Source organism: Schistocerca piceifrons, chromosome 6, assembly GCF_021461385.2.
Source record: "Schistocerca piceifrons isolate TAMUIC-IGC-003096 chromosome 6, iqSchPice1.1, whole genome shotgun sequence".
Taxonomy (NCBI): domain Eukaryota; kingdom Metazoa; phylum Arthropoda; class Insecta; order Orthoptera; family Acrididae; genus Schistocerca; species Schistocerca piceifrons.
The window spans coordinates 229,107,184-229,120,289 of record NC_060143.1 but is presented as its reverse complement, the minus strand read 5'-3'; the positions used below and the strand labels follow the sequence as shown (position 1 = coordinate 229,120,289).

Here is a 13,106-nt window from a genome sequence, read left to right as displayed (position 1 = left end):
TTTACCTAAGAACAAGCCTCTCCTTGCAACTCCATGTTGACAATTCCTACGAACACTTTGTCAACCCATGTGAACAGTTTCCCTACATCTCCTAAATTCTGTATGAGTGTATTGACATTTTTGCCTGATTTACCCATGAAGGCGGGAACCAGCAAATCCATAGCAACATCAATTACAGGCTGAGATTGAGCCACCTGTGCGATCCCCGTAAATGGAGAAGCGAGGTTAGTTGTGGGCACAATGCTGCTTTTAGTGGTGCATTTACTAATGCCTCATTAAGGTGACTTTACAGGTCCTCATTCTCCATTGTAGACTGTAGTTCTGTATCCATCTTCAACTGATCCCGTGACATGGTTGTGGGCATACCTTGAAGCTACAAACATGTAACTTACAATAAGTCTTTGGCAGCAGTTTTCACTGACTTCCCTGGCAGCATTGGCTCTGCTGCATCTTCTCCCTAAAGTGAAGCTTGCAATTTACATTTGCTGATCAACAAATGGTGTGACAACACCAAGCAGTGATATGACGGTAACAGGTGGTGTCAGGGCAGCGCTGGATAGTCATACCTGTGACATGACTGTGTGCATAGGCAGCAAAAGAGTTGGATGAGGTTGATGACTTTGCACATGTGCTGCAGTGTAGATGGCAGCACTGGGTAGACTGTGCTGGACATCCCAGATTGACTGCAATAAGCACTAGTCTGTTGCACCACAGTATGGAGCCAGACAGCACCGCACAACCAATTTATGTGTCTCCTCATGGGTTAGTATGTGGTCGAGTCCATGCAGGATATGTTGGCCGATGCGCAGTGATCAGTTTTTGTCCAAAGGGCTGGGCTAGTTCATACGTATGTTCAGAAGGGGAGGCCGACAAGTGTTTTCTGCTTTTGGACCAGTTAGCAATGACAGAATCGAGGTGCAAGCCCTGCGGTCTTTCTCAAATTATTTTACAGAAGCTATTCCATAAAAAAGATTCAATTTTGCTTTACATATAGCTTTATATGTCATGTACATGATGATATACCTATCATTTCATAAATAGTTGCACGAAATTCAGAAAAGTGTGCAATGGAAAATAGAGGTCACTATGATTTTGCATTTGTTGCATATTACATAATATGTTGTTGTGTATGAAATTTTGCTAACATGTTGAATTTTTCTTTAGACTTGGGTGGAGGTACCTGTCTGTCACCAATGTTGAGAAAGTTGATCTGACATAGCACACTCATTTGTAATTAGTGTTGTAAAATTCTCGGAAATTTAAAATTGAAGAAATATTGCCAGGGAATGTTGCTGGCAATATTCCCAAAATTCATAAATTCCTGGGAATTTATGATTAATTAGCATGATAGCTCAAAAAACTGTTAATAGGTAAAAGCAGTAATTATATGGTTAAATCTTAGTTGGATCTGGAACCTCCTTGTTGGAAATAAACACATTTTTTGGTTTTCATTGTTTTAAATATCAAAGAATTAGCCTTAGAACAGCCAAGTGTCGACATTTATGACTCTTTCGTTTCCTAGAACTGCCAACGTTGAAATAATCAATTTTTAGAAAAACCAAGTTTATAATATTGATATGCCATCTAGTAACTAAAGTTACTAAAATAGACAGGGAAGTTTATTCATTTTGTTAAGTTTTCCATCAGCATTAGAAGTATTTTACGCTATAAAGTTTAAAATAAATTTGTGCAAATTTTATAAACATTAGTCATTGAAAATGACATTTTGGGGAAAAATTATGCGAATAAATTGGCCGAGGTTTATGATTTAATTGAAAATACAGCTGATTTTATTGACATAGAACATGGTAAAATATTAATTAACAATTCTAAAAGTGAAAGTGATCGCGATATTTTGGGAGATAAATTTAGAAATCATAATTCATCACATGAAATGAGGAGTCTTTGAATGAAAGTGATACACCTCTAGTCATTTGTTTGGAAAAATTAAAAAATACTACAGATAATCGCTGGTTGAGAATTACACCTCCAGAGAAATATTTTGTAAGTTTAGGTTTCATTCAGAGAAATATGCGGTTTCAACTTGCCTAAAAATAGTAGGCCCAGCGAATATTTTAATTTATTTTTTCCACCAGACTTACAGTAAATGATGTTTTGCATGGAACTTGCAAGGAAATTAATATAGATAAATGTAAATTAATGCAGATGAATAGGAAAAAGAATCCCGTAATGTTTGAATACTCCATTAGTAGTGTAGCGCTTGACACGGCCACATCGATTAAATATTTGGGCGTAACATTGCAGAGTGATATGAAGTGGGACAAGCATGTAATGGCAGTTGTGGGGAAGGCGGATAGTCGTCTTCGATTCATTGGTAGAATTTTGGGAAGATGTGGTTCATCTGTAAAGGAGACCGCTTATAAAACACTAATACGACCTATTCTTGAGTACTGCTCGAGCGTGTGGGATCCCTATCAGGTCGGATTGAGGGAGGACATAGAAGCAATTCAGAGGCGGGCTGCTAGATTTGTTACTGGTAGATTAGATCATCACGCAAGTGTTACGGAAATCCTTCAGGAACTTGGGTGGGAGTCTCTGGAGGAAAGGAGACGTTCTTTTCATGAATCGCTACTGAGGAAATTTAGAGAACCAGCATTTGAGGCTGACTGCAGTACAATTTTACTGTACAAAGTTAAGATAAAGAGAGATTATGACTTGTACAGAGGCATATAGGCAGTCATTTTTCCCTCGTTCTGTTTGGGAGTGGAACAGGGAGAGAAGATGCTAGTTGTGGTACGAGGTACCCTCCGCCACGCACCATATGGTGGATTGCGGAGTATGTATGTAGATGTAGATGTAGTGCATGGAATGATAAATCTTGGATTAAAATGTATGAATTTACTTAGTTAACCTAGTTTTAATTCTTTAACTGTTAATAAGTGTTAAAACATTCAGAGTCTAAAAATTTTCATAAATTCCCAATTTTTGGGACTCTTCCTGCGCCAAAGACATATTCCCGGCAATATTCCCATTTTATAAGTTCCCTCCCATTGCGAATATACCCGGCCCACATCATTATTTGTGATCATGTCGTGCCAGTGATAAAGTCAAAGTGAAATATCCTCAAGATTCCTTATATTCCACAAACAGTTTTAGATATCAAAATGAGATTTTGGCGAATGGTAGCACACAAAGAGGAGAGTATTTTGCCGTATTGTTATTATATAAAACTTAAGTATCTACTATGTTATTCCACTAACTACAGAGTTTTCTCATGAAAGAATTTAATTTTTCAGGGTCATCATTAGGTGGTGAAACTAGAAATGCTATGGATTTTGGAACAGTGAAGACAATAAACTTTTCTTTTGTGCTGAGGATGTGCTTTTTCATAAGCTACTGACCTTACTTTTTCTCAGTACCTCACTTAATAAACTAAATAAAGCACTGTTTCAGAATTTTCTAGCAATTGTGTGTGCACAACATGTTAGTGAGATGAGACTGTATAAATTCCATTGTGTTTTGGCAAAAGAAACAAATTTTAACATGGTAACCAGAGAGTTGTGTACGTTTTATTCAAAATTGGCTATTTGTGATGCTTCTCTGAAAGTTACAAATGGTTAACAGGCCAGGCAAAAATAAATTGCTGCGTTTTTGGCAGAATTCATTTTAAATTTTAACCAAAGCAGAGGTACAGTGGATCGTTTTGAATGTTCACCTCAGAAGCATGGTCGTCGAGGGTACTCATGTAATATTTACAAAAAAAGTTGAGTGCAGGCTTCAATGTAGAATGGCACTTCCCCTCCAGTGCTAGCCATTTCCCCTACAATGCCTGCCCATAAACCCCACTACAGCTGTCCCCACGCATCCCCTGCCATCTGCGCATCTACCGGCCAGGGCATTCTGTGCCAAAAACAGGGTGATTTCAGCGTACCGACGCTGATATCAGTTTGTAAACCCTACTAGATGGTGTAGTCAGGATTGGAAAATGGTGTGGGCTAGTAACTGATATGCATTACTCAGGTTCAGAAACTGAATTGGTTTATTTCCTCATGGGAATTACATGGTGAGGATTGCCACGGGATTTAGAGACGATAACTCTGATAGCCCTCCAATAGCCCTAAGACAAGAGAAATACAAAGGTAAAAAATAACAAGCCATTTAATGTGAGCTCTGTCTGGTGGCTTGAAACAGAAGAGAGAGACATTTTTTGGCCACGACTCCAAGAGCCCCCAGTCTCATGAGTCTGGAGATCATGTGCTGTCATTTGATTTGCAACTGAAAACAATTTGGCCTATTGCAGCATGAACCAGCCGATTGTTGTCATATTGACAAAATGCCAACAGACAAAAGGGTTGCCTTTTCATAAAATTTAAATAATAAAAAAATCTCACATATGGGGTCTGGGGGCAGCATGTAGAACAGAGAAAATATACAACAAATTCTTAATCCATATCCAGATACTCTTCCGATACTGAATGTGATGTTTTGTTGTTGCCTGTACATGCCATGATTAATTTTTTGTCATTTAGCATAAAATTCTGCAAAGAGATTGCTGGAAATGAAGTGACAATTTGTGTAAAAGGCATAAAAAATGTGTGCTTGCCTAGTGGCTGCAGAGACAGATGAAAAAGTTGGCAGATTCAGATGTTTTTGTAACTGCTTGTGACTTTTTCAAGCACTAAAGAAAAGTTCCATTTCTTTCAACCCTAATACTTGCCATGTCGTATTCCTTGAGGTAAAAGGGAAAGGAAAGCCCTGTTTTATTTATGCACACTCATTATAGATTCCTCTTTCCTCTGTCCCATGAAGGATTGCCATTTTCTGAAAGCTACTCCACCAGCTTTCGGTAGATTGTCAGTTACTAAGTATATATGTTTGCTACCTTTATTTTCGTATAAATGTTTGATATATGCCACCCATGTGTAATGTAGGCAGTGCATGTTTCTTAGTATGTGCCTACTTTTTAAACAATTTGTGTATTTTTTCTTTGCAGCTGTGTCTCACATATGGTTAGATATGTTATTAGAAGCAGTAGATACTGTTCCTGTTGAAATTGTACAGTCTGAAATACTGCCTGTAGCTGTACGTCAGTCACAAGCGTCAAACAACACGTGGGCACGAATCACTGCTTGTCATCTCTTTGGGAAGGTAAAGAAAATATGTATGTTTGTATTACTTACTACTATGTATGCTTTCAACATGCTGTTCATAAGTTAACAATAAACATCCTTGATGCCTTTAAGTTTAAGCTGATCATCTGTTAACAACTTTTGTTCCATTCATTTAAAACATAGTCAGTGTTCTGGCATGAAATATATTCATAATTACAGTTTTGCTTTGCTTCCAGATCTAAAAACAGCTTTTTATAAAAGATACAGGAGTGAGGAATGTAATTTTTACTTACAGCATTTTTGTCTTATTGCTGCTTCCTTCTGGAATTAGGTTCCTTTCAGAGTATACTGATGCAATAGCTCCATACTTAAAAAATCATATACAACCGCTTGCTTGATGAAAGATCCGTACCCAAAGACTAGAAAGCTGCACAGGTCACACCAGTACTCAAGAAGGATAATAGAAGTAATGCACTGAATTACAGGCCCATATCAATAACATTGATATGCAGCATGATTTTGGAACATATACTGTGTTTGAACATTATGAATTACGTTGAAGACAACTGTCTATTGACACACAGTCAACACGGATTTAGAAGACGTTGTTGTGAAACAACAACTTGTGAAACTTGCTCTTTACACACGAAGTGTTGAGTTTTATTGACAAAGGATTTCAAATTGATTCATTTTTTCTAGATTTCCAAAAGCGTTTTGACACTGTACCACCCAAGCAGCTTGTAGGGAAATTGCGCGCTTATGGAATATTGTCTCAGTTATGTGGTTGGATTCATGATTTCCTGTCAGAGAGTTCACAGTTCATAGTAATTGATGAAAAGTCATCGAGTAAAACAGAACTGATCTCTGCCATTCCCCAAGGTGGCATTCCTTATCTATATAAACGATTCAGGAGACAATCTAAGAGGTCATCTTAGGTTGTTTGCAGATGATGCTGTTGTTTATCATCTACTAAACTCATCAGAAGATCAAAACAGATTACAAAATGATTTAGAAAAGATATCAGAATGGTGTGAAAATTGGCAATTGACTGTAAATAATGAAAAGTGTGAAGTCATCCACATGAGTGCTAAAAGGAATCCATTAAACTTCGGTTACACGATAAATCAGTCTAATCTAAAGGCCATAAATTCAACTAAATGCCTTGGAATTACAACTACAAACAATTTAAATAGGAAAGAATACATAGAAAATGATGTGGGGAAGGCAAACCAAAGACTAGGTTTTATTGACAGAACCTGTAGAAAATGTAAAAGATCTACCGAAGAAACTGCCAACGCTACACTTGTCCATCCTCTTTTGGAGCACTTCTGCATGGTCTGGGATCCTTACCAGATAGGATTAATGGGATACATCAAGAAAGTTCAATGAAGATCAGCACATTTTGTATTATTGCGAAAAAGGGTAGAGAGCGTCACTGACATGATACAGGATTTGGGATGGACACCATTAAAACAAAGGTGTGTTTTTTGTAGTGGAATCTTCTCACAAAATTTCAGTCACCAACTTTCTCCTCCAAATGTAAAAATATTTTGTTGACGCTGACCGACATAGGGAGAAATGACCATCATAATAAAATAAGAGAAATAAAGGCTCGCACAGAAAGGTGTAGATGGTCATCTTTTCCCTGTGCTGTTCGGGAGTGGTATAACAGAAAATTATTGTGAAGGTGGTTTGATGAACCCTCTGCCAGGCACTTAAATGTGATTTGCAGAGTATTGATGTAGATGTAGATGTTATCTGCTTGCAGCATCATTGCCAGATTTTGGAAAATTTGCAAGCTTATGACACTTCCAGATGTTGGTGGAAATCAGACAAAAATACTGCAAGTAAAAATCACTCTCCTTACTTCTGTATCTTTTGTAACAAGCTGTTTTTGGATCTAAAAGCAAACCAAAAATGTATTTATGTTTCATTCCAGATTGTATGGTGAAATAAATGTTCATTTTTGGTTGTTAAAAATATAGAATGCAAATCTGTAATAAAAATAGTATTGATTGATTCTTGGTAAATGGTTTATCACATAAATTAGGAAAAAAAAACACAGTCATTCACTCCTGTATGTGCCAAGATATATCATCATCACTATCAATACAGCGCACGGGAAAGGAAATACGTAAAACTGGTTTTATGTAAATAGAGTGAAAATTTGTACCAAGCACAGGAATCAAAAGTGGGTCTCCTGCCTACTAGGCAGGTGTGCTAGCCACTAAGCCACCTTGGCTCAGTGGTTCGCTTAACTGCAGCACAGATTACCCTGGCATGCCTCCCTCCTTGATCCAAATTTTCACTGCCACCCCAGTCTACTTTAAATTCCCCCCTACCAATGAACAGAAATGCCGAGGCTCATCATGTTGTGGAATAGCACCTCAACATCGAATTCCTGGGTGTGGATATTGACCAGGACTGCAAATGGAAATCATGTAATATAGATCTTCTCACATGCTTAACTTCAGCAACATTTGTTCTCCTTGCAGTTGCTGATTTCAATGATGAAACCATTAGGAAACTATCACAAGGAATAATTTTTTGTGGCAATTCCACACATAGACACAAATTTTTCATTGCCTAGAAACACACATATCTGGTATCTGTCCTTGAACTTCTTGTAGGCAGTTGTTAAAATTTACTCTCATATAAAGTTTGCAATGAATTTGAAAATAATAGTAGCATTCATAAATATGAGGGGTGTTCAATGGAAAAGGTATGAAAGAAACCTGTAGGTATCATTGACATCTTTATTCAAAAGTAATCATGAGAGGCCACAGAGCATCTATCCCATTGTTTCAAGAGCTGAATGATTCCCTGTTCCTAAAATTTCTGTGGCTGTGGCAGGAGCCAGACCTCCGCTGTGTCCTTCAGTTCATTGTCTGAGTTGAAGCACTTCCATTTGAGCTGCTTTTTTAGCAGACAAAACACACGGAAGTTGCAGGATGATGAGTCCGGGCTGTAGGGCAGATGCTTATGCTGCTTCTACTTGAACTTGGTCATTACACTGTGTGTGACCTTGGAGATGTGTTGACAAGCATTATCGCAGAGCAGAATCACACCCTCAGTGAGCAGCCCAGGCCATTTGCTCGTGATGGACTTACTTTTGTGGCGGCGTTCGTAGCGACAAACAATTCGCTGTAGAAACGGCTTACGAAGTCACCGCCACCCTTTTAATAGCGGGCTGACCGGTCCGCTGGAACAGTGAACAGAAAGATGAAAACCCAAACACTCTGATTAAATAAAAGTCGGTACTTATCTTTATTAACGAAGATACAGAAACACAGTAAGGAACGCCGTGTCTACAGAGATCTGTCTAGTTCGAGTCGGAGCGGCTAGGTCAGCGTCGGCTGACGACAAACAACAACTCTGCTGTGATGAACACACAACTGACTAGCAAGTACACAATTCGGTGGCGAGTATACAACTGAGCGGCGAATACAGAACTGTCCTAGCGCTCGCTACTCCAGCGCTTAAGAACCCAGAAGCCAGCGGTGGCGCGCGCAGACTTGCGGCGATTTCCTGTCTCGCTGGCGCTGCTTATGCGGACGGCGTCCGGACTTTGATGCTGCCAACCTTTTGGCAGCGGGCTTGGGTGGCATTACTGGCTAGGATATAACACTCCTCCCCCCCAAATCGCCGCACCGTCGTTGAATAATGACGTGGCGACCATCGACGGCGGTGAGGGGGAGGTGATGATGCTACATTAGTGTCCCTAGATATCTCACTATGTTACCCCAAAGCAGCCTGACCAGGTTTCAACCGATTTAGTTGTTATGACGTTGTCAACAATTCAACATCACTCTTGCCATAAAATATTTTAAAGGTGCTGACAAAGAATGAAACTTTTAAGAAAAAATTACTTCATTTCTACTTGACAACTCCTTCTACAGCATAGATGAATTTCTGAGGAGACAGTATGTGTGTGATTGGTTTACATTTATCAAATTTTGTTGTAGATAAAGTTTAAAATATAAATGGCCTTGTTTTTAGAGAGAAGACTTGCCTTGCCTGTAAACCTAGTGATCCATATTATGGGGAATGGTCACAAATAGGATCCATGGATTACATAGAAAATTAAACTAAATGGGCAGCAATTCAACAAACATAAAGAAGCAATCTTAGCTGCTATGGGGTGAATGATTCTTTGGGTGAAACATTCATTAATAGGTAGCCACTGAGGCACATGATACACCCAGCTGTATTATTATTATTATTATTATTACTACTACTAATAATGTGAGGCTGCTTTGGAGTTCATTGTATGTCAATAGCTGTTTATGGGAACTCCATGGAACTTTTAAAAACTTCTGTAAAGGTGTAGTGTAATAGAACAGATTTCAAATTTTCCTTCAGAAAAAAATTGTTTTTCAGTATTTTAATTCCACAGTGTTGCACAAGAGAGATTGTCCTCTCTGTTTTCTGGTGTTATTTGCCATTTACGGTACACGACCTGGTCATTATGGGTACTGTAAATTACCAATTTTGCTCTTAACAGACAAGTAATCAAATCTTTATGCTGTATCAAGGAGAACATTGAGAATGTGACCTGTTATCTAAAAGAAATTAACCAAGCAAATTGGTAGCACAAAAAGACTTATCTTTTCGCTCATCCAGTTTGAGTTGCAATATATTCAATTCCCAGATCTATTACATACACTTTTAATATTGAATCACTGATCATTGGTATTTTAAAAATTACTTTTGTTTAACATATTTTTCATGCAACCCTCCTTTTTAATTATTGATATTAAACATCTCCAGATGACATCTACTCTCCATGAGATCTGGCATACCACTGCCTCTCTTCTCACATAGATTGTCTTTACAAAGCTTATGTCTGCCGAAGTTGGAGCCAAAACAAACATTAAAGATACAACTCAAAGTTTGAAACTGAATTGATGTACAAAATGCAATATAAACTTTAATATAATTAAATATTGGTATTTGATTTTAAAATGACATTTTCATCATAGACTGCATATATTTATTGTAAATCTCATTATTGCGATTTCAGATTGAAGCCAATATCATCTGGTTTAGATGTTGAAACACAGCATTTGTCAGCATGAATAAAAGAAATAAAATGGATGTGAGCTTGTATGGCTCTTATCAGTGTTCACTATGTCCACAATCATTATACATCACGTGAAAATGGTTATAGAAATCATTTTATGGTGTGTGTAACAAAAGGTGATAGGAACTGTAGATGCTGACATCAATTTTATATCTGTGACAGCTGCTGTTTTTCAGCATTTAAATCACTTGGTAATTACTTAAAACCAAAATTGCAATAGTGGAATTGGCAATAATGGCAAAAATGTGACCATTCAGAGAATTAAATATGATTATTTGAAAATGTTTCAGTTGATTGTTTGATGTTACTCATTGAATGACTTCTTTCAATTTATATGTTTTTCAATAAAATATAGAAAAATTAGAATTCGACTGAAATATATCTTGTTACAAAACTGACCTGGACTGACAGAACAACTCTCATTTATCAAGTACGCAATATGTCACCTCTCAGAAAATTTTACAACTTAACTTTCCAGTACTATAAATCGCAAAAATAGCAAACAGACCAATATGCCTTGAAATCCTATACTAAAAAGAGCAACAATGCCATCATTGGAATCCTATTCAGAAGAGATTGATATCCCACTCATTGGCAATCTCCCACTGATTGGAGCTATGTATTAAACAATATTCCACATTTCAAAGTTATGTACTGAACAGACTGATGTGCCGTACCTCAAAATCCTCAAATAGACTGATACCCCTAATATCGTTATAGCACTCATCTATCCATACATCCTGATTTTAGCTATTATTTCTGTGTTGCTGGATGCTCTTCATGCCACTGTATTATCTATAAATGAATAGCATCCAGTTTTTATGTAATCTTTCTGGAAACCAACTGTCATTTGCCCAGAAGAATGTGGAAAACTATCTAAAATTTGTGCTTAATACTGACTGGTGTTTCAAGTCTGCGGTTGTTAATACAGTGTATTCATTCAGTCTGAGTCTAGCTCACTTCGCTGCCTCACACCCTACCTGTCCCAGTTTTGTGAAGGCAACAGTAAATATGATTTTGAGCTTCAATATTTACCTGTAAGTACATATTCTGCAAACCACTGTGAAGTACATGGCAGAAGGTACTTAGCATTGTACTGCATGTTAGGGTGTCTTCCTCCTCCAGTCACGTTTGGATCTCAGGAAGAATGACTGCTTAAAAGCCTCTGTTCATGTTGTGATTAGTCTAACCTTGTCTTTGTGGTCCCTACAGATGCAATAGGAGGGGGAATGGAGAATATCTCTAGGTTTTTCATTAACTACTGGTTCTTGGACGTATGTGTCCATGGGATAATTGTCATCAGTACACAAATGTCTGGCAATTCAGGTTTTTCATCATTTCCAGGATACTCTCCTGTGAGGCAAACAAACCTGTGACCATTTGTCCTGCTCTTCCTTGTATGCATTCAGTGTGCCCTGTTAGTTGTATTTGCCATTGTCCCCTCCCCGCTCGCATACACATGATATTTTCACATGGGGTGCACAAGTGATTGGTAACCAGTCTCCTCCACAAACTGGCTGCATTTTCTCAGTATCCTGCCAATGAATCAAAGTCTACCATCTGCCTTACCTATCACTGAGCCCATTTAATATCCCTGCAAATTGTTACATTAAGGTGTTTATTTACTGATACTAATTGTGACTCATTGATGTTATAGTATACTTTTTTGTGAAATAACAATTTTATATTCCCGAACATTTAAAACAAGTTAACAGTCTTTGCATCACTTTTAAATCTTATCGTGAGCTGACTGGTTATTTGTGCAGTTTTTTTCAAATAGTAATTCTATATAGAAGACTGCATCATATGCAAAAAGTCTGAGGTTATATTAATTTTGTCTGCCAGGTCATTTTTATACAGTCCAGGTCACTTATATGCAGTACGAACAAAAATGTCCCAACATGATTCCTGGATGAACATCTGAAGTTACTTCTACATCTGTTGATGAGTTTCCACACATAGTCTGTCCTCTTTCCTTCGTATCCCCTCTGTACCAAGAAATCCTCAACCCAGTCACAATTTTGTTTGATACCCTATATACTTTTGTTAAAATACGTGTTGGCTTTATACTGAGTCAAATGCTTTTTAGGACTCGAGAAATACTGTGTCCATCTGAAAGGTTTCATCCAAAGCTTTCAGGATGTTGCATGAGAAAAGGGCAAGCTGGATTTTCCATGATCAGTGTATTTTCAGATTCATTGATGATTTACATGAAGGAGCTCATTCTGTTCAAGATATATTATTATGTTTGATCTAATAATATAGTCTTAAGATTGTACAACAGATGGATGTCAGTAAGATTTATGGATCATGTCTGCTGCTCTTCTTTTAGACAAGTGTGACCTGTACTTTTCCCTATCACTGGGCACAGCTGTTTTATTTGAGGGATCTACGGTGTATTATATTTGAAATGGAAGCTACTTTGCTGCAAATTCAGTAGATATCAAATGTGACAGGAATTGCATTGGGCTCTGTAGACTTGTTTAATTTTAGCTATTGTAGCTCCTTCTCAACACCACTGACTCTGATATATGTATTCCACATCTTTGCAGTGGCACGACAGTGGGCAGTACTCCTGTACTATTAATTGTGTGAAAAAATACTGACTCAATCATCAGGCCACTGACAGTTTGTCATGTCATTCTTTGCCATATGGTGTAATTTAGATGTTATGTGGAGGTCCATGCGGTCAGCACTATGTGGAGGTCAATGCGGTCAGCACTCTGCTCTTTCGGCTTTCTAGACCTTAGAGATGCTACTTCTCATTCAGGTAGTTCCTCAGTTGACATCACAAGACTGAGTGGATCCCAATTGCTGTCCTCCCACCAGTGGAATATTCCTGTCAGTACTGGGAACTGAACATGGGTCCTCCAAATGGCAGTTACAATTCTCTGACCACTCAGCTAATAGGGTGAACCACTATTCTTTGTATGAGGGTACAGATTCTGGAA

At 37.9% G+C, this 13,106-nt stretch overlaps 1 protein-coding gene across 2 annotated transcripts in view; it reads left to right on the top strand.

Moving 5' to 3' along the window:
- LOC124802881 overlaps positions 1-13,106 on the top strand; it is a 255,647-nt gene that overhangs the window by 31,390 nt on the left and 211,151 nt on the right. For both annotated transcript variants that reach the window (XM_047263926.1, XM_047263927.1), the window contains exon 4: positions 4,955-5,109. In XM_047263926.1, coding sequence (XP_047119882.1) covers positions 4,955-5,109 — 155 coding nt within the window. The remainder of the gene's footprint in view (positions 1-4,954; positions 5,110-13,106) is intronic.